This window comes from Thermobia domestica, chromosome 6 (genome assembly GCF_964235325.1).
Source record: "Thermobia domestica chromosome 6, izTheDome1.hap1.1, whole genome shotgun sequence".
In the NCBI taxonomy this organism is placed as follows: domain Eukaryota; kingdom Metazoa; phylum Arthropoda; class Insecta; order Zygentoma; family Lepismatidae; genus Thermobia; species Thermobia domestica.
In genome coordinates, this window is record NC_137459.1 from 255,727,101 (window position 1) to 255,750,369 (window position 23,269).

The following is a 23,269-nucleotide window of genomic DNA, read 5'->3' on the forward strand; positions in this document are numbered from 1 at the left end:
TTCGAAATTGAAAGCTTTCCTATTCGACATGCACATAAGAAATGTCACGTACATATTGATAGCATGTCAAGATCACCTACGTTTTCTGTACCACAATATATACATTTTTTATGCAGTAACCTTTGTTTCAAGTTTTGCAAAATTAACAATAATTAATATGTTGTTCAATATAACTTTCCATTTCACATAAAACAGTTTAGAGCGGGATATTTAAATTGTCTGTACTATTTACTTGCCCGCCCCAAAAAAAGGGGCATCGTTCCTTCCAGGACAATTTTTGGAACATTATAAACCCACTTGTAAATTACGTTTTAACCTTCGAAGTTTGTGATGATGATCAAAACAAGCTAGATTGTAAATCTTACATATAAAATCAAATTTTACCTTACGGTTCGTCATTGAGAAAATGTCTAAAAAATGTTATGTATCATCCATTGGATTAAATTTATTGATATTTCCAACGTTGGAATGATATTTCCAACGTGTACATCAATTCACTTTTTAACAGTATATTCGAAACTTTTTGCGGTATATATTATATCACACAATGCTGAAGTTTTCACTTCGTTTTTCCGTGTCATATTTTAAACGCCTACCTTTATATCACATACCATATTTAGGTAACATAAAATATTGTCATTCTGTGAAGAATACTTAATATTGGGGCGTAAACTGAGAATTGAACCCTTGACTATAAGTTCTCCGTCTATCTAAATCTTAAGTTGATTTCTCACATAATATTGCGAGAGATAGAGACAAACATGGATTAAAGAGAATAAGAGACTGATAATTGAGTGATAAAGATGTTTTAATTTCATTACTCGTTCTTATAACGAGAATGAAGGCTGTGCTTGAGATACGAATCAGAAAATCTGAAACTATCAGATAAGGTAATATGAAAAGACACTTACATTATGATCCTTGATGTAGTTGTACGAAACCTCGAAGACTCCGCCTCTTCTGTAGCTTATGCAACTCCTGAGGCAAATGGCAAGTCTAGAACTGAAGAATAGACTTGAAGTGATTTCAAGTGAACGTTGGTGGTCTTTTTATATAAAATTGCGAAATGCAATTCGCATGCTTTTCATGTTTCCTTGTCTGGGATTTCCACGTGTATGTCTGATAAAATAAAATTTGTTTTGGGCTTATTTCAATAAGAGGACTAAATTCTGGAAACAACTCTGATTTAATTCATTCAATTCAGACAGTTAATATTTTATACTCAAGCCAGCTTTGAATTATTTACATAGATTTTTACAAAAGTTTAAGAATTTACAATAATTTAGGGTTTTAAAAATTTGGTATACGACTTTCCCCCGCTTTAATTTGTCTCCCTGTTGAAACGAAATAAACAAAAAAATTATTAGTTGCAATATTCAGGAGTCCACTGTTCACATAATAGTCCAAAATTAGAAATGAAATCACCAAACATGAAAAATGTACTATATACAAATAATTATTTTGCACTGTTGAAAATATTTGCAGCGTTCACTTAAAAAGAATATACTTCACTGTTTACACTGTATTATTGCAACTGAACACTGCCATTCCAAGCACTGTTTCACTAAGGTTTTTGAAGTTCGTAGCTCATAATATTAATTGGTGGAGTCTTGTAGTATAAGACTTTTAAATTTGGTTGAAATCCACATTTAATATATATATATATATATATATATATATATATATATATATAGCTGACGGTATTTATGCTTATTAGTGTCAAAACAAAAGTTGCACTTATACACTTGAACACTTCCACAGTCTTTTCATTGTTCTGGGTGTTCCATTTTTCCAGTAAATTTCATGTATCCATGTCTTTTCTCAATGAAGGAAAATTTCACAAGGTATGATGTCGATTCGTGCCTTTCCAAACTAGTGAATGGTATAAAGGATTTAATATGGAAGGTGTTTCTCATATTCTCAAAGCACAACTTCATTAAACCATAACATTCTGGTAATCAGAAAGAATTTTGGTTTCTTGAAAATTCGATGGTATAAATAGGTCAATACGTGGTGAATTTTTTTTAAAAATTGAGAGTCAGGAAAGGTAAGATTTTGATTCGAAAATGAATCTGAAAGATACCGTTGAATCTGATAACTAATCTTACTGCATGAAGCGTGAGAGTTGACAAAATTAATTTTAGGAAAAGAGATGACATTCTGCTACGTTCGTATGACTTAATTTACTAGAATAAGTTTTGCAGTTTCCTTTGATATAGGTAATAATAATGATAATGATGGAAATAAATAAAATAATACACAGAACTGATAAGGAAATAACTAGAGCTAAACATCTTTCCATGCCTTCTTGTTCTCTGAAATGAGAAAAAGAAAGACTAATAATTTTAGCTTCAAAAACTCTAGAATAACAAAGCTTAAATGCCTGATAGCATGGCTATGACCGCGATATGTTATTCTAATGTATTACTAATACCCGATATAATTGCTTTAGGCTATAAAATAGGCTTGAATATCAAGTAAATATACTGTTCATTACTTGAAGCACTCTTTTATGTGCATTCCATGTACTTAGGGTACTTGAAACGTAATATGCAATGCATTGCTATCAAAATTTGATTCTTATCTTTCTTTCCTATCATATGAGTAACATCGTACCAAGAGATTTACAGTTTGGCGTATGCTTTTTATTTTAATCTAAGCTTCATTAGATTGTGTTAAATGAATCTGTCGTTTTAAGTTACGAATCTGGAAAAAAAGTGAAATATCATGGCAATAAATGACATTACCAATATAATTGGAATTATAATTAGATATGTCGTATGCAAAGTTTCAAAATGTTTAAAGTATAAATCATTTTGGGGCAATTTTATATTTTGCAATTCCATATTTAAATCAGTTAGGGTCTTAAGTGAAGTTGATAAGTTTAGATGGGGTTGAGAAAAATTTATATGCACATTTTCATTTCAATATTAATAGTTTACGTGTTGATAAAACTGTGTTTTGAATAAGTACAGTTTCGAATTTATCATAAGCTAGAAATTGAGTTAGGTTTCATCCAAACTTTACAGGTATAGCATGTAAAATGTCATGTTACGTTCTCAAGTAATATCTCCTGGAACTAAAGATGTAAAAAGTAAAACTGCTGGTGTGTATTGATGGGCAAAATTAGCATTGGTGGGAATGATTTCAATATCGCAAAATGATAAATTTCGGTTAAAGTATAAATTTATTAAACATTTAGATTTATTATTTGTGTTAAGTGCAAAAATAAAGAAACTTTTTTTATTCACACTATTGACCGTCTATCTCCACAAAGTGGTTATCTGTTAAATAAGCTTCTTTTGGCAAGGAGTATTTAACACATTTATTTCTCATTAAAATGCATATGTTACTAATTTCAAATTGTTTAGAAATTTTATCTGGTGTCACTAATGGTGTTTTCAGCATTAAGTCAAGGTTTTTGGAATCAAAATTAAAATTTATTAGGAAAACAGAAGAAACTATATAAAACAATCCTACATCATGAAGAAAGAGTGTGTTTTTATGATGGGTGATTTTCAATTAGAGAGAGTACCTGAATTGCATTTAATATTGTATAAGTTACTTGATTTTGTGAAACGTCCGTTAACATATCTGCAACTTTTTTCCGTGATTCATGATAATTATCCATAGTTAAAAATCGTTTCTCATTTGTTATTATTCCACAAAGAAGTTCAGAAGTTTCAGTTTGCACCTGTAACAGAGCATGTTTAACAGCAAGAACTACTCCATGAACAATTTTGACTTTGTGATTAAAAGCTTTCCTAATATTATTTAGTTCGGGGCTCAGATAATCGTTGTGTCCTTGAATAATGTTCAAATAAATCTTTATCTTTTGAGTTTCGAAAAAGTTGATCGCAGAATGTTATTAGTCATAGCAGCCGAGTATTAGGATTGCATTTTAAATGCTCTGTACGGTTATCATATTATTATTTCTTTAAGCAGTATGGTATTCATTCACTCATTAGTCACTCAATTAATCCTCAAATAATAATAATAATAATAAATAAATAAATAGAACTGAGAGAAAACAATATGACCTATCTATAAAATTAGTGTTACTGAAGAATAATAAATTCTTTATTGCCTACGACTTAAATATATATATATATATATATATACAAATACTTTGCTCAGAAAAAGCAATACTGTTAGCATTCCTTACTTATGTACAATGTACATGTCAAATGTATAAATTGACTCAAATATCCAAATATAGAAAGAAAATTTACTCTTTTCTTTCCCATACCTTATTTTAGCCTAGGAACATTATAAAGGCGTAAGCCTAACGCATCTTCCACTATGTGGTTATGTTTTCGGTTCATCCTTGACATCTTTTTTAAGGTGCATTGCAAGAAGTGTATAGTGGCATAAACATAACCAAACTCTCTTCCATACTCCTGATAGTAGAGTTTTATGACATGAACTAAACCTGATAATTCCAGGTGCTAGTAAAATATACAAGCCTCAATGTGTAATTAATTTAATGATTCTAATTGTTTGTTGTTAATATTGCGTCTGTGAATTGTTTATGTGATGTGACATGCACAGCAGTAGAAAGAATTTTACTCAAGTGCATACCTACTTTTTTTCTGATTGAAGTGATTGTCCCACAACTTAATCGCTTTAAAACACAATCTCAGCACAAGTACTTGATCTAGTAGAAATGCACAGAAAGGGCTGCTGTTTAAAAGTAACTGTCACTCTTCCGAACTTTAGCAGATACTGACGAATATGTTCAGACTTCGAAGTTAATATGTAATTCTAGTTTCAGAGCGACATTAAGACAACAAATGATATAAAATCTGGCTACACGTCATACCATCTCGGAAGTATCTTCAGGTTTTATACTATTACTTTCGCTGAGGTTATTACTCGTAATGCCCGTGGTTATGGCGTAGAACCGCGCACTTGAAAGACTGACCCATATATCAGAGTTCATATACAAATCAGAATTTGATTCAGACGACGGAATCTGTCAATAGAATATTTACATTATGAGGAAATTCATTATGTAAGTTAAGCTGTCTTCTGCACATAAAGAGAATTCACAGACTAAATTGCACAATTCTTAATATTTTACGATGAATTTTCTAACATGAAATTATGTGTAGCATTTTTCCTGTTTGTTCATCTTCCTCTTGACAATTAATATTAAATTTGAAATCAAAATAAAATACAAATAAAAGTTTATAATTACCCGGTTAAAATATTATGTAACTAACTTTTAAAAATTTGGTACGTTTGATTATTATTTTTTCATTGATTTAAGGCAGTGTGTGCTTATTTAGGATGTATATGACATATCTATTACTCCAAGAATCATTATCGGAAGGAGCAATGGAAACCAGTAGAAACTTCGTTAATCCAACTGCGGAAATTACATATACACATATATTCGTACTTTTGGTTAAAATTTGGGATTTTTTATTACATATATAGTATAGAAATGAAGAGACGAAGTGGATAAACTAGGAACTGAAGAAACAAAAAAAAATGTTTTTTTTTGTTTTTTGTTTATTTTTTCAACTAGTACCCACTACGTATGTGCATGCATTGTATAGTCTATATAGTTTTGTGTGAGTGTTCTGAACTTGGACCACATAAATTTGCATGCTAATAGCCATTTTTACGTTTCTACGTAGAACCTTGTATTTATGAAAAATAAGACCTAAAAAAACCTAAAAACTAACCTAAAAACTTACTGTTAGTATAAAACACATTAATTATTGAAATAATTATACTTCAATGATGCTTTCATGAAATTAAAGTTAGTTTAATGCGAGCACAGATAAATGATGTTAGTTTAAATCTACTTAGTATGAACATTTATATTGTAAATTCAACATACAAAGAAGTTAATACAGAACGATACTTCTATTCAGGGTAGACTTTTCGATTTTCTCTTTTCCGCTTCTGTGTCCAGTAACTACGTTTGTTGCGATGTACACTCGTTGAGAACAAGCCACTTTTCTGTGGTCCACCACTTGAAGCTGTTTACCTAACTGACAAACTTCCTCGTATACAGAAAGGGATGAACGCAACAGTGGAGTTGTCAGAAATCTCGGAGCAGAAATTAAAATTAAAGAACAGTGGGAGCGTCTACTGAGGAAGTAAACTGCACACTTGAAGAGATATATGTTCACAAAACGGTTGTCCACTTACGACCACACTTTGTAGTTTGATGTTATTTATTGTCTTAAACTCAAACAGTATGCTAACTAGACTGATACAACCAGACAAGTTCATATTATGGATATGCCTCCTACTAAAGCAGTTGTTTTACACATTTCATTAAATGGATGTATATAAAAGCAGTGTGTTTAATGTCATAAAATGTTTCATTTCACAGGAAGGCGACAAACAAATAATGTTACTAAATTGTTAAAATATCTGTGTAAGTTATAGTAGGAAACAGTAATAAAGTATGAAGCAAGATAAAGTTACATTTGGTTTAGATGAAAAACAATAAATGGAGAAACATGTTTATGAGGAAAAACTTACCTGTAGGAGGAGCTCCAAATTTATTTTTAGTTAAATATCCTACAACTAAGCATTGATGCTAAGGGAGACGATGATAATTATATATATGATAAATTTAATCCCATTTTCCTTAATCCCATCTCGCCTAAGGACTTGCCTGTCACTGATTTATCCAAGATAGACAATAATAGCCGTTTTAGGTGATATTGTAATTCTCTTCTTCCCTAATCCTGCCTCGCTTAAGGCTGTGACGAGGAAGTTCATGTACTTATCAAAACATTTTATACTACATTAATAATCATCAGTACTACGAAATTGTGAAATAATAAGCATGTTCCAAAGTTGTTTATATGAAAACCTAAACCTAATCGCGACGCATCAGTTGAAAATCACTGAGCTGTCCCATAAATATGAAGGATTTATATTACAATTATAACATAAATATAATTAAAATTATTAGGGCTGTTTCTGAGTAAATCAAATTTTGTTTTCATTTTACAGTATATTACCATTATTAATGAATAAATATCTTGCAGTTTAAAAAAAAGGGCGGTGTATAGAATCTCAAGAAAGTCTTAAAATGTGGCATGTAGACATGTTTATATATCAATGGTCGGACAAAAAATAAATGACAGACGAAAAAAAAAATATTCTAAGCTTGTATGAGCATGAAACATGTAAATTGGTTGAAATTTCAAGTTTGACTTTTTTTCTTTCGATACCATTATCTCCTATTCTCGTTTAGAAGGAGTATGTGAGAAATTTGCAATATGCTGGTTGAGATGTAACAAATCATGTTTGTATGCTATGACGCAGATGATGAACAAACCGTCACAGTTTATAAAGGAAGTTTGCTTATGTATCATTACATTGAATTGCATGGGAATATTTTATCATCGTTTCCAGTTTACTCGAAAATTTGTAAAGTATGACATACAGGGTCTGGCAAAAAAAGTATTTGGATAGAGCACTAGGTGGGTTGCGTTGGAGATATGGCGGCGGAGAGGATATCGATTGATAGCGGTATAATTGAAATTTTCAGTGATCCCAATCAGGTGGCGCAGTGATGATCATGCATTTGTTGTGGATGAGTATATTGATAATGTTGGTGCTGTGATTACTACTCAGCGGGCACTTCGCACTCGACTAGGACTTGACCGGCATAATTCTGTTCCAGATAGGAAAAAAAAACTTCAAATTCGGCTATCAAGTTTTAGAACAACATTTTCTACACTGAGAAAAAATATCGACATCGGACCTTAACAACGTCGCAAATGTGGTACGTCTGAGAGTGTTCATCCAGCAATCTCCAAGGCAATTGCCCTTAAACCGGTCGATGAAGCGACTTTTTCTTTCAGCGCAGAATCTGTTACTCTAAAGTTTGATAATCAAACTTGAATAGCTATTTTTTCTTTTTATTTTCTTATCTGGAATAGAATCACGTCTGCCAAGTCCGAACAGAATGAAAGCTTAGAAGTAATCACAGAACCACCATTAGAAATATAATTCTCCACAACAAACACAGGATGCTCACCGTGCCACGCCATTGGAAGTACTGAAAATGTCACGTATACCGCTATTAATCGATACTCCCTCCCCCGCCGTATTCCCACCACAACTTACACAGCATCCTCTTCAAATACAGAAGGTATTTTTGCAAGGCCCTATGATACTATAACATATCCATGTACACATGCGTACGTGCTATTTACTATTTTTTTTCAGTTGCTTTCAAATAATAATAATAATAATAATAATAATAATAATAATAATAATAATAATAATAATAATAATAATAATAATAATCTGCAAAAAGTAATGTCAATTCGCAATGTGTGTAATAAAAAAAACGTGTTAAAGCAGCATTTGCATCTTTCAAAACAGCTTTATGCAAGACACTCTTGTATACAGGGTGGATCATTTATATTGATATGAACTTGTAACTTTTAAACAAATATAAAAAAAAGTATAATTTTGCACTATGAAAGCATTCGCAAAGGAACATTATTCGGCACACTTTGCTATACCATATATTTAACAGTGTTGTAAACTCACAAAGTTCACACACACACACACACACACACACACACACACACACACACATATATATATATATATATATATATATATATATATATATATATATATATATATATATATATATATATATATATATATATATATATAACATCACCATGTCAGATTATTACATATTTCAAATTTGCATGCTAAACAAAAAAAAAAAAAAACTTGCAATGCAACGATACAGTATTATTCACTGTTGCACATCAAGGACGTCATAGTATCACAAACATATATTGCTTTGTGCTCTGTACAGCACTAATAACGCAAATGAGGCAGACGAAGCAGTGCACTTCTACATTGCTTTACTCACTGTTTAATACTATGATCATTATACGACGAATTTCAAATGAACACGAATCAAGTTACAAGAGATTAAAATTTTGATTTTTCTTTCAAAAGTATTTACTTTGAAAAAAAAAATGTTTAGGCAAGTCTATCATCGAATCACATAGTTGGTTTTCAATATTGCAATGTAGTTTACAGTAAGTTGGTATAAACAAACTGTTCCGGAAAAGTTGTAAAAATCGTTAAAAACCCTTGCAACATTGCTTAAAATTGTGTAATTAAGAAAACTTATTGTAATTACACCTACTGAAATATATTGTTAGTATATCATAAAAGCAAACTAAATCAAACATTGTGTTTCTTAGAAATTTCCCGTAAATACGCCAATTTAAGCAATATATAAAATTTTACATTTTTTCATACCTTCGGAATGTTTTAATATAATGTGTCAAATTGCTTTAAACGGCATAATGATATTTATGTATATTGAAAAAAAATACGTAATTGAATGTGATACTTTTTCCAGTTTATTTCGAAATAGTCATTTGCAAAAGAAGTCCCACTTTCAATTCCTTTGTAACTTGGTTTGTAAACGTTCGAATTACGGATTACGATGACCGTAGTATCTGACATAAAGGTACTTTGGTTGTGCTTTACTCCGTATATCTCGCTGGTGTATTGTTGTTGCAGAACACTTTAAAACTTGGCCATGTTTATGATGTTTGCGATACTATAGCTTCCTTAGTTTGCAACATAGTATCGACAATATGTTATTGAATGTTTTTTCCTTTTCCTTGCAAATTTGATATATGTAACAACGTAAAAATCTAGAAGTCTTGGTTGGGTTGATAACAATATTAACCTGTTGGTGTCAAAGAGCATGCCAAACAATGTTCCCTGCTGATATTTCAACGTTCCTTGTTCTTTAGCTGAAACGTCTCGAGATAAAAAGTATATCCTGTATATGCAAATAATAAGTATTATTTTGAGAATCTTAATTGATATCAAATTTTAAACTAACTAGTACTGACGAATAATAAGAAGGATAATCAATTAAAGAGTATTAATCAAATCAATTTTGGTAAACGTATTTGATTGATTGCTAAATCATGCTGTAAACATATTCCAATTTTAACCAACTTGTTCGAAAGGATAACTACTAAAAATGACAGTACAGAGCCAGTGGAAATAGTATTCTTGATAGCCCGGAAATAAATTAGTTTCGTGAATGCAAATAATGTGTGGTTTTGTATCAAATGTCCATGAACATCGTAGATAGAGGACAACAAAATATACCCAACGGCCACACATATAAACGTTGATAGATTTGTAATGGCGATTACGGAAGCACTAGTAAAAGTGGATTAAAAAACTGAGACAAATAACTCCGTGACAACTGTAGATATTGTATAAAATTTAATCCAAATAATTCTTCAAGTGATGCTATATTGATCTAAAGTATGAAGAGATGACTTGTAAAATTTAATAACACGTCAATTTAGGCTAAATTCAAATACGTATAAAGATTCATTACCAGGGTTATTTGATATATATTGCATCATGCACTACAATTTCAAACTTTATCATTGTCAATCCAATGTTGGATGAAGGTCCATCCAAAACTTCTCCACAACCTTCTACCTTTGACTGTAATGTTCACGTTACTTCAGAATGTCTCTCAATTTAGTCACTCTCTCTTGTGAAATAATATTTCCTAGGTCTTTTCTCTTTTCTAGGTATTCAGTTATGACTAAATTTTGTCCATCGATCACAATTTCTTCTTGGAGTGTCTCTAGTTTGCTGCAACTTCATTGCTTTTATTTTCATAATAACATGTATGCCACTTCCAGTGATGTAATGATAGATTTTTTAGTAGGCATATGTTCAACTGTTTAAAAAAATACATAATGTGTACTCATCCCCCATATACTTTGTGTTCTTTCGTAAATTTAAGGTGTATATATGCTGGATTATGAAAAAAATACTTGATGAATGTACAATATATATTCCCATAGACACTCTATTACATCCTTGGCCACTTCTGTCGTATTTTTTTTCAATGTATTGTAACGGACCATTTTAGCACATGGTCCTTACAGTATATTAATACTTTAATGTAAATTCAGTTTCTCAACTCTTGCATTAGCTGCTTATCTGAAAGTTTGAAAGAGTTCGTTTATTTAGTAGATTGTATCATTTTGTCAAAGATTATTTATATCTAGATGTTCAGTTTGTTAGTATATATGCAGATTTGGAATAATGAATTGCATAATAAAATTCAACTTTCCATTTAAACATCTAACGAAATTATGTAACAAAATAACTTGATACATTTTTCTTCCTAATCTATTGCAAATTTAACCTAGAACTCTTTCTCATACATGGAATCTTAAATTTGTTTATAAAAATATGTTAAAACAGATCTGTAAAAAGAATAAGAAAATTATAATGACAGAACGGACTAACATGAAGGAAAATGATTAATGTATAAAGTTCCTGTCACAAAAATATTACTTATGCTTTGCGATGAAAAATATTGAATTATTTATTTACCAAATACACCATATTGTTTACAAGGATAGTGTTTAGTTAATTTGTTGCATAGAATAATAATTAAGCAATCAATTATTTATTTATTGTGGATTTATATTCCCTAGTATTCAAGTTGTTCGTTTGCTTGAAGTCCTATAAATATGATAAACATGTAGGAGTAAACGGTTAAGATCCCTGACAATATCTCATCACCTGAATACATCGTACTTCTCTGCCGTTTACTTAAATGCATTTCCAGATGAGTAATAAGCAGGTAAAAATAGGTAGTTGTTCTTGGCAGATGATCTATAGTCTTGAAGCGTATTGATGGTGGATGCGGCCGTATAGCATAGTACAAAGATAATCGCTAATGCATGTTCGTCAGGACACTATAATAGTCACGGTGAAACTAAATATTTGAGGCAACGCTGCAATATTTAAAAACATGGTGCAAATAGAGCCCTACTTCACGTCTGTGGTATATAATAAATTGTAAAATCTGATTGAGACATATAATATGAGGCGTTATAGTCATACGTATTTCCTTCTCGTCCATCATCCTGATTTTTTTATGTGATACTGATCAACTGTTAACTACCATTCCAGCTATACTCAATATTCATCAATATTCCCCGAAGAACATCAGGATATTACCAATCACTTCCACATTGCTACAAACCACGATCAGGGGACTTGGCAGCGTACCTATCGATATGCAGGCCAACATAATTTTTTAAATCTATTTGGAACCGTCTCGTGTTCCCTTGGTGATGTTCATAGGTGTGACCTAGCAATGTGAATGGGCGGCTACAATATTTCCTTTCCTTTCATATTATTTGTGTGTGATTCGTTCCAAATATTCTTCTATAATTATAATCAGTTTTTTGAACTTGTAAACGTGAAAATTCTTGTAATGTACTAACATTGCAATGACCCAAAATAATTATTCCGGAGCGTTCATTTGAGGCACACTTTATCGTGTCTTAGTCTTTAGTATCTTAATTTAGAAATATGGAATTTCATGGATACTTTGTTTCTCCTGTTGTGCCAGGTTGTCATCTATAACGATATGTCAAAGAAGTTATTTTATTTAAGTGCATGTGTATTGAACTTGTGATGTATACCCTTTAATATGATAAAAGGATTACAGTCGATTTTCTATTTTTCCTTTTTAAGTTGCGATGTACGACAAAGTTTTTAGCTGAAGTAAATTCCATGTCACCGTTAGCTCATGCCGTTTTTGTTCCACGTCAAGCTGTAGGTTCACATCTCAGAGCACGGACGCCATAATGAAAATCAAATCAAACTATGTCAGAGTCGCAAATAGCTAACGCCTAAAATGTGCATTATTGTTGAATGTTACTCTTTACGCTTATATATATATATATATATATATATATATATATATATATATATATATATATATATATATATATATATAATTGGAGGGAGAGTCAAAAATTATCTACACTTTTGTCATAACTTTTCTTGCATTGTGCACTTTGTCTTCTGTCCTCTCATATTTTATTGTTATACTGTTGTGGTAACGCTGAGAAAGTGTGAACGTAATTCCTCCATTTTTTTTCCTTCTGTTGCAGATATATCATGGCTGCTCCATTAGAAGTTTGTACCAAAGAGGAACAATGAGCAGTGATCCGGTTCAAAGGGTCAGATATTCATCGCAGACTACCATCACAATATGGGAGAAGTGCGCTACCACGTAAAACTGTTTTTGTGGCTCGAGAAGTTTTGAAAGTGGTCGAATAAGTGTAACGTATGAAGAGGGAGCAGGATGGCCATCAACGTCCACTACAGATGACAACATTCAGCAAGCTCAAGAGATGGTTCTGGCGAATAGGCGAATCACTATCGATGAGGTAGAAGCTGCTTTGAACATCAGTTATAGCTCTGTCCATCAATTCATCCACGACAAGCTTAGTTTTCATAAAGTCTGTGCACGGTGGATACCAAGAAAGCTTACTGATGAACACAAGCTCACTTGTGTTAGGGTCTGTCCACACTTACTCACTCGCTTCAACAACGAAGGTGATGCATTTTTTTTAGCAGAATCGTCTCCGGCGATGATACATGGGTTCATCACTATGAGCCAGAATCAAAGCGCCAGAGTATGCAGTGGGGATACCCTAGATCTCCGACGAAGAAAAAAAGTTGAAGACTGAGCCAACCGCAGGAAAGGTTATGTTAACTGTGTTTTGGGACTCACAGGGCTCATAATGGTAGAGTTCATGGAAAAGGTAAAGACGGTCAACAGTGCGAGTTATAGTGGAGTGTTGGAAAATAACCTGAAGCCGGTAATACGCAACAAACGCCGAGGTTTGATGTCGAAGAAAGTTTTGTTGTTGCATGACAACGGCCACACACGGCTAATCACACTATTTAAACATCAACAAGCTGAAATTTGTGTTATTGGAACACCCTCCCTACATCTCAGACCTAGCTTCATCCGACTTTCACTGGTTTAGACCATTCAAGGATGATTTGCCTTAGATTTAGACGTGCAAAATGCGGTGCAAAAATTGCTTCACGATCAACCGAAAACCTTTTACTTGGAAGGAATACGTAAGCTCGTTGATCGTTGGGCTAAGTGTATTGATAAGGAGGAAGATTACGTAGAAAAAAAAAATATGTGCATATTATAATCCTAGCTTCATGTAAATAATCTGTAGATTGAAAAGTGTAGATAATTTTTTGACTTGCCCTCGTATTTCGCACTAGAATGTATCTATCAGGGTCTACCTGCCAGCTTATGGCGGTATGATACTAACTTCGCAGATCTCACGAGAAATGTAGTCATTTTTTTTCTTTTCTTTCTTTCTTTTTTAATGTGGAGCTAACGAATGATGCAAATTTTAACATTTAATATCCGTCATAGATATATTTAGTTAACGCACAACGTTTTCCATTTATCCAACGTTACTATCTTTATGTTGTTTTATTTATGTACTTGCATACGATAACTTTAGTGCTATTATCTTTTAGATGTGTTTCATATTCAATTCACTATGCACTACTATCTTGATACTACCCTTCATTTTATGCTAATAAAGCTTTTGTTTTAAGCATAGACTGTAAGAAGTTGCAAACAACTTTAGAACGTTATTCTTGTCAATTTTACTTTCCACTCATATATACATACAGAATGAAAATAGTAAAGATAAATTCTTACGAATGTACAGTATATGAATGTGCACATAATGAAGCAGAAAATAATAACGGCCTTGTCCAATCTACGTTAAATAAGTTGATTTGCAACTACGTGTGTAGGCCTGTTCATGCAAATGCTACAAATAGAAATAATGTCACTTTTATTGTTGTTGCCAGATGACTTGCTTTTACGAAGTGGCTGTATGCATACTGTAATATCCCTTCATTTTCAGTATAATATTTTCCTTGTAGTATGTTTATGAATAGACAATATCATTGCAACAATATGCCACTTTGTATGTTTTTTATATGCACTTGTCGGTAGGCTTCTTCAATTCTAATTCTTTTTTTTTCAGGGTTGGCATACATGACAGAAGTTCGCGGGCCTCGTTTTACAATTGAGCCTCCATCAGTTGTCACATTCTCTAATTCAACGGGTGCGAGAATAGATTGTACTGCCCAGGGATCACCAACACCAAGGGTCGAGTGGTGGCTTGGTGACGGTTCTTCCGTGCTTCCAGTCGTCGGATCGCGTCACGTTTTAAAAAATGGGAGCCTTTATTTTCCGCCTTTCCGTGGGGAAGCCTTCCGGCCTGACGTCCATGCTGCCACTTACCGATGCACAGCGGCGAATACTGCAGGACGCATTTTATCTCTGGACGTTCATGTACGAGCAGGTAAGTTGAATTAACAACTCACGTACTTAGTTTGTTCTTTTCTGCCAATCAATGTGGAGGTTAAATATATATTTATATACACAATATATCCATTACTATTCGTTTTTATACGATGCATAAATTTAAAGAAATGAATCTGATAGACTTATGTGTTAAAATAGCGTGAATATGGAGCGTACATATGAATATTTCGAGTATTACCCCAATTTATCCTAGTTAGCTGCTGAGAGTTAAATTATTATACTCAATATACCGAAATATAATATTTTAACACAAAATGCACCTCTTAGATGACTTCTTTTCGTAACAAAAGTCAATTGTTTTAAACGATTAGATGAAAATCTAAGAGATCACAATCGAGTCCTTGTTGATTCTGTTATTTTATCACTGATGCAATCTTTATGCTTTTTCGCATTGATTGATATTTGCAATATTGAATTATTCATAATTTATATGGAACTATGCAGTACTCCTTACGTTCTCTATGAACTGTTGTAATGTGCATTTCCCATAAACAGCAAAAATGTCTTCATGGGCCTGTGCAACATGTGCATCTTTATGGGAAAGAAATTGTAAAATGTAGCTCAGTTTTGTGGAAGCTTCTAACTAACTAACTAACTAACTCTATGGCCTATGGAACCCGGAGGTTCAATGCCGCGTTCACAAAAGCTCTATACTGACTTCTATCCTCAGCTAACTGCATCCAGTTTCTACTTTGTATTCCAAACTCTGCGAGATCCATCTTAATATTGTCCTCCCATCTGCGCTTAGGTCTTCCTAATAGTCGTTTTCCGATTGGTCTTCCAGTCAAGATTTTGAAAGCGTTTCTACTTTCTTCCATTCTAGCTTCCATTCTAACAATGTTGGGTGAACCATATAAATTATGTAGTTCCTCGTTATGAAGTTTCCGCCATTCCCCATTCCCGTTCTTCTTGGGTCCGAATATTCGTCTCAGGATTTTGTTCTCAAATACTTTCAGTCTATGCTCTTCCGTCAGAGTAAGGGACCATGTTTCGCAGCCATACAAAACAACAGGCATGATTACCGTTTTGCATATTTTAAGCTTCAAATTCCTCGACAGAATTCGCGACGACAAGAGATTTTGAAGCGAATAGTAACACGAATTCCCTGCTTTTAGTCGACATTTAATTTCTTCGGGAATATGATTTTCCTCTGTTAATATTCATCCTATATATTTGAAACTATCCACTTTATAAAAAGTATTATTTAATATTTTAACGCATCCATAATTTGCTATATTCCGGTCCCGACGCACTTTCATGTATTTAGTTTTATCTGCATTTACTTCTAAACCCATGTCCAGGCAAGCGTTTAATAAGATCTCTGCATTTCTTTCTATTGTTCTCCTATCATCCCCTATTAAATTTACATCATCAGCATATGCCATAACTTGGTGAATACCGTTCAACTCTAGGCCCTGGTTGCTATCTTTGATTTTCCTTATAGCGTATTCCACAGCAAAGTTAAATAATAATGGCGACAACGCATCTCCTTGTTTCAGGCTATTTTCGACGTGAAAGCTCGTGGACAAAAATTTTCCTACCCAGACTTTACTTTGGGATTCATTGAAACATATCTTAATTAATCTAATTAGCTTTCTCGGTATTCCAAGTTCTGTAAGAACGTTGTATAATGTTTCTCTCCTAACCGAGTCGTACGCCTTTCTAATATCAATAAATATTTGATGTACCGGGGTATTGTATTCCCACTTTTTTTCGAGTATTTCGCGAATGGTAAATATTTGGTCGATAGTTGATCGATTCCGTCTAAATCCGCATTGATATTCTCCAATAATTTCATCTGCATATGGGGTCAGTCTTGCTAATAGAATATTTGAAAGGATTTTATAGGATGTTGACAGAAGAGAAATGCCTCGATAATTATTACAGTCAGTTTTGTCGCCTTTCTTGTGAATTGAAACAATGATTGATTCTTTCCACTCTTGTGGCAATTCTTCCTTTTTCCAGATAAGGAGAATGAGTTTGTGTATCTTGCTCCACAATTTTTTTGCCTCCAGCTAGAATTAACTCATCCGGAATTTCATTTACACCCGGAGATTTGTGTTTCTTTAATTTCTTTATAACAGTTTCTACTTCTATTCGGTAGGGTTCTGGAATATACGGTTCTGCGGTGTGTATCTCCTTTTCTCCACGCACACTAGTTTTCGGTTGCGTGTTAAGCAAATCGTCAAAGAAATTTTTCCATCTATTTAAGATGCTATTCTTGTCAGTGAGAACTGTACCGTCAGATTTCTTTAATATATAAGCCCGAGGTTGATAGCCTTGCATAAATTCGTTGATTCCCTTATACATGACCCGGATGTTTTTTATTTTTACTATTATCTTCAAGTTCCTTAATTTTAGCTTTCAGAAAATCGCGTTTCTTTGTTCCAAAAGTTTTGGAAGTTTCCCGCCTGATATCTGCGAAATTTTGTGTAGTTATTTCATTCGGATTTTGTAGCCAACGTAATTTTGCCTGTTTTCTCTTCTCTGCTAGTTTTATACAATTCTGGTCGAACCATGGTTTGTTCCTACGTATTTCCGCATGTCCCAATTTTTCTTTTGCTGAAATTTTAATGCTATCTCTAATTTCAATCCAGGTATCCTCAACACTAGTGCACTCCGAATCTTCTAAAGCCGAGAATCTATTCGAGACTTCAATCTGGTATTTCTCTCTTACTTGGCTCTCTTCTAATTTCTTTAAATTGAATCTCTCCGTTTTCGGACAATGAATATTACCTTTATTCAATGATAACCTCTCTCGTATTATCGCTGCTACCAGGTAGTGGTCAGTGTCACAATCAGCCCCTCTAAACGACCGGACATCAATTATGCTAGATTGCCTTCTTCTATCTACGAAAACGTGATCAATTTGATTATGTGTTTTCCCGTCTGGTGATGTCCAAGTGTATTTATGAATGTCGCGATGTGGGAATTTTGTACTCTTCACGATTAGGTTTTTGGATGTTGCAAAATTCACGAGTCTAACACCGTTGTCATTACTTTCCTTATGCAGACTTTCGTTCCCTATAATCGGTTTGAAAATATCCTCTCGACCTGCCTTCGCATTAAAATCCCCTAATAGAATTTTCATATGATATCGCGGGAGTTGGTCAAATATCCGTTCCACTTCTTCGTAAAAATGGTCTTTTATATCGTCATCCTTATCTTTGGTTGGGGCATGTACATTTAAAACAATAATATCACACCACCGTCCCTTAAGAGTAATAAAAGAAAGTCTGTCAGTGACAAATTCAACCCGTTTAATTGCTGGTAATATACGTTTATGAACGAAAAACCCTGTTCCTAACTGGTGATTTTTATTTCCTTCTCCGTAAAAGAACGTAAACTTTCCGGAATTCTCAGATCCATTTCCTTCCCACCTAACTTCCTGAACTCCTTTGTCCATCCTGTATTTCTCTAACTCACTCGTTACGGATTTTAACGCGCCTGCCCTATAAAGACTCCTAATATTCCATGTTCCAAATCTCATGTCCATTTTCTTTTGCTGAAGTCGTGCCAAGTTATCAGTCCTTGTCCGAGGCTTTTGGGAATATTTCTCAACAAGTGCTTTTTTTTTTTACAGGATGAGGTTGTTAGCCCTACCCAAACCCCCAAGCTGGAGGACCACTCCTAGTCGGCTGTCCGCGACTGCTTATTCAGTATATTCACAGCTAACCTCAATATCTAGAGGCCTTCTCCTCGATCCGCAACCTGAGGACGCGCCATGTCGTGGTGACAGGAACCCACGTTTGTGGAAGCTTCACATAATTTAATAATGGTATCGCTGTTACTCATACTGTGGTAGTTTATTCACTAATGTCGTCTCGCGTAAAATGTTCAGTACGTTTTTCTTAATTATCTGGAATTTTTGCTATTCAATGTTGTAGACACTTGCGTTCCAAAATTAAAATATTGCAAATGGCCGAACATATTCTCATTTACATTATGTAGTGTACTTCAATGGACGTGTTCTACTAGAAATGTTCATACTTAACAAGAAAATATAAATTTAGATTCAGTGGTGTTGTACAAATGACTTCAGTTATATTTTAGGGTGTTCTGGCATAAGCTGCTTCATTGCGAATTTCGCATAAAACAGGTGCATTACTCTTCCGGTACTGTCAAATATACTTCTGTGAGCTTTTATTGTTGAATTTGTGTTGAAACGTACCCAAGTTTGTTATCAAAATTGGCACATTTAATGATAAACGAAATAACATTACCTTCATTTTACAATGTTATTATTATCACAGTTTTTATTATCTTTAAAGTGTTACGCGTATTCTCTATTTTATAGAAAGGTAAGAAATTGTAATGGTGCTCGACCAGAGGTAAATGCCTGATTTAGAATTTGGCTTATAGCTGTATTGGTTGCATCATACTAACTACTCAAAATTAACTTTTTACCTTTTTACTACGTGTTCATGTTACTCAGCCTGTAACGAACCTAGAGTGTGTAGTTGCTTGTCATCTGTCTTGATTAAGAACAAATAACATAAAGACACATCAAGACCAGATAAAGTAACTATTTGATTTGGTTCTAGTTCTGGAACAATCAAGTTTAATGTCCCCAATAGTAAGGCTTCAAATCTCCAGACAGAAGAAAACTGAATGCTAATACACAAAATTAAATAAAAAAAATTACCAGTCCTATTCCACAAATTTAAATCAATATTTAAATATAATGGGCATATATATTCAGTCGAATTGAAATGCAAAGAAATTTCGGTTGTTTAATTTATTACAAAAAAAAACGTAAATAGCGTTGAAGACGAGAATAATGTAACAAACAAGCTTCAATATTTACTTAATAGCAAGATAAATTCCATACCAATTATTACTAGAAATTTGAAGAAACAAGTATAACCAATTTACTTGTTAACAAAATTTATATAAATATAATAAGTGAAGTTTCTAATTTTTCAGGCTTTAATTAACATCAAGACAAATATTTCTGGCAATTTCAACGGTTGCTCGATAAAGGCATAATAAAAAGATCAAAATTGTCCAAGTCAATTCAACAGTATATAACCACGACTGTAAATCGATATCCAATCTGTATCCTAAAGCTAATTAAACAAATACGCAAATAGTGAAAGCAAGAACAAATCTTAATTTAAATGAAAATAACAAAATCTAGAAACAGTTAAGCATTAAACTTCAAAATCTAAGACTATATTCGATTTTATCTGAATAAATTGCAAAACCGGGATCACGTTTATTTTTTTTTCTTTTTTTTTAAATAAATTTATACAGTTTACTTTCCAAACAAATTAAATAACTAGCATCAAAATCTAATTTTATCCACTACTTTTGTTAATCGGTAAGACCATTAGTTGCGTTAACTAAACCAGGTAAAATAAGGGATCGGGTGCTATTAACCCTTTCCGGTACCCGGCTTTTTGGGCTATTTTTCTAGACTTTCAGTCAAGCAGCTACTGCATCGTCACTATTTATCCTAGGATCATGGTTCATACCTCATTCTCTTCAGAATCGAGCTGGCTTTTAAATAGTACCACTTGCATGCTCATACCGTATACCAGGAGCGGGAAAAATGATGTCAAATGGAAACTTCCGGAGGAAAATTTTTTCTCGCACTTTGGGCCCCTCTGGAGCGGCCCTGTGCGAACGTAGCCATCTAAAACAATCTGATAAATAGTACTTGGTATACTAAATGTGTGTGCTGAATTTCAAGTTTCTATCTTGAATACTAAGGGCGGGAGAAATTTTATCAGGAATTTCCATCATGCCCCAAATTACCGTAAAACACCATGATCTCAGGTAAAAATTTTCCTGAGACATCCCTAATTACCCTAGGGTCATTTTTCGCCCATCATTCTCTTCAGCTTAGAACTGCCTTTCAGGCGGTATGACTCACGTGTCTCCGTCATGTATCTAAGGCGAGAAAATCCCGTGAAAGGGATTTTTTGTTAAAATTTCCCTTTTTAAAAGTTTAGCCCCTCTGTACCCCCTGTTTTAACACAGAAGTACGAAAAAATCTGGTAAATACTCTCCGGTAAACTGAATGTTTTTGCACAGTTTAAATCTTCTAGGTGCAAAAATAAGCCCGCAAAAAATAATACCGGAAATGTCCAAAATTCCCCTATACAGAAGTATATTTTGATAAAAATTCCCTGACACTTCCCTAATTACCCTAGGGTCATGTGTCGCACATCATTCTCTTTAAAATAGAATTGCCTTTCAGGCGGTACCATTCACTTGTCTCTATCGTGTATCTAAGGCGGGAAAATCGCGAAGAAAGGGATTTTTTGGTAAAAATTTTCAACTTTTTGCCCCTCTGGATCCCCCTGTTTTAACGCAGAAATCTGAAAAAAAATCTGGCAAATACTACTCGGTGGACTGAATGTTTGTGCAAAATTTCAATCTTCTACGTGCAAAAATAAGCCCGCAAAAAATAATGAACATAGACCGGCTCCGCAATATTAAAAGAAAATATATATTTTAGAATTATGACGTCATCACCTCCTATGTCTCGACTCAGGAAGGTGTGAAACCATACGTAAGGTCTTCTACAATGCCTCTGGACTTGAACAAAAAAAAAACGGACGAAAAAGCTCAAATAGGAGAGTTATAACGCAATGTACCATGAAACACCCCGTATGGTACAAATTATACCATGGGATCCCCAAAGGGTTAAACACTACAACTATTTCCGTACTTACAAATTAAATGCAGTCACCAGTCGTGCTTGGTTCGGCCTTACTTTCCTCTATAATACACAAACAATTCAATCCCAAATTAGTAGGTTACTTCTACAACGGTTGGAAAGAAAACTTCGATACTTGTTATTCAAGCAAAAGACAGCGAAGGAAAAATAATATGTTAAACACTTGGAAAGACGTTCCTATTCCTTCTTCCAACGAAACCCGCATTCAAAAGGAAGACTTTCCCCGTTACGTAAGGCTACAAACATAGCTACTCTTCTTTCCTTTGCATTCCAAGTCTCCAGAAGGGATTCGACGCGGCAACTACCCGAGTACCTAACGCCAGAAGCCACGTAAGCTAAGCAATCGCGCGCAAAATAACAACACCATTACGTCACACGTCACAACCTTGAAACTGCTATTAACGGACAGCTCTTCTTTTTAACATCTTTCTTTCTTTCTTTTTTTTAAAAAAAAGAAGTAAATCTAATAAAATATTAAATCAATATTTTAAGGTATTCAATGAGATTTTCACACAGTAATAATGTAGTTATTATTTTTTTGTCCATTTTTAAATTATAATATTTTCATTCTATCTCTCTCAGTGCAACACATATAGGGTGATCCAAAAATAATGATGAAAATCTTCACAGTTCCAAACTTAACGTAGCATTTTTTTTTAGATTACTGCAAGCCATAGCATGCCTTATTGCACATTGAGAGAAGGGTTTGTTTTGTCTGTTTCTGTATTTTCCTACTAAATCTTATATACATAAAAATATATATTTGGTAGAAATGCAGACATTAGGTTTAAACCAATTAATGCCGAAACAGCTTACAAGATATTAAATAATTTACAAGAAAAGAGTATTTCTATTAGTATTTTCTTGCTGATAAGTTTTCTTAATGTTAATGTGATATAATTTCTCAACGTCAAATTATTGCCGTAATGTACAAAAAATGTTTATGGTTATAGAAGAGTAGGGATAGACCGTGTGACTTAGATGTTCATGTAGAAAATGCACACGAGGATCATAAAGGGTGTAGTATTCTTCGAAATGAGTTTGAAAAAGCTACCCGAATAAGGAATGGAAAACCAACATAGATAGATAATATATCAATTGACTTTATTATGAATATGGGACACAAGGGCTTGAAAGAATTGTTCCGACTGTGCAATGAAATGTATTAAAGAAAAGAGTGGCAAAAACGCTTCCTGAAAGTGCTCATAATACCGATGGTTATGAAATCAAACACAAATGGATGTGTAGATCATAGAACTCGCCTCATATCGCATGCAGCAAAAATTTTCTTCGAGTACTGAACAAAAGGGTGTATGGGAGAACAAATTAAA

At 33.4% G+C, this 23,269-nt stretch overlaps 1 protein-coding gene across 1 annotated transcript in view; it reads left to right on the top strand.

Moving 5' to 3' along the window:
• Nucleotides 1–14,879: 14,879 nt before the first annotated feature.
• The window catches only part of LOC145688480 (uncharacterized), a 40,769-nt gene continuing 32,379 nt past the window's right edge, over nt 14,880–23,269 (top strand). The window contains exon 1 of the mRNA XM_081762770.1: nt 14,880–15,227. Within this exon, the coding sequence (XP_081618896.1) occupies nt 14,918–15,227 (310 nt within the window). The 5' untranslated portion in view covers nt 14,880–14,917. The remainder of the gene's footprint in view (nt 15,228–23,269) is intronic.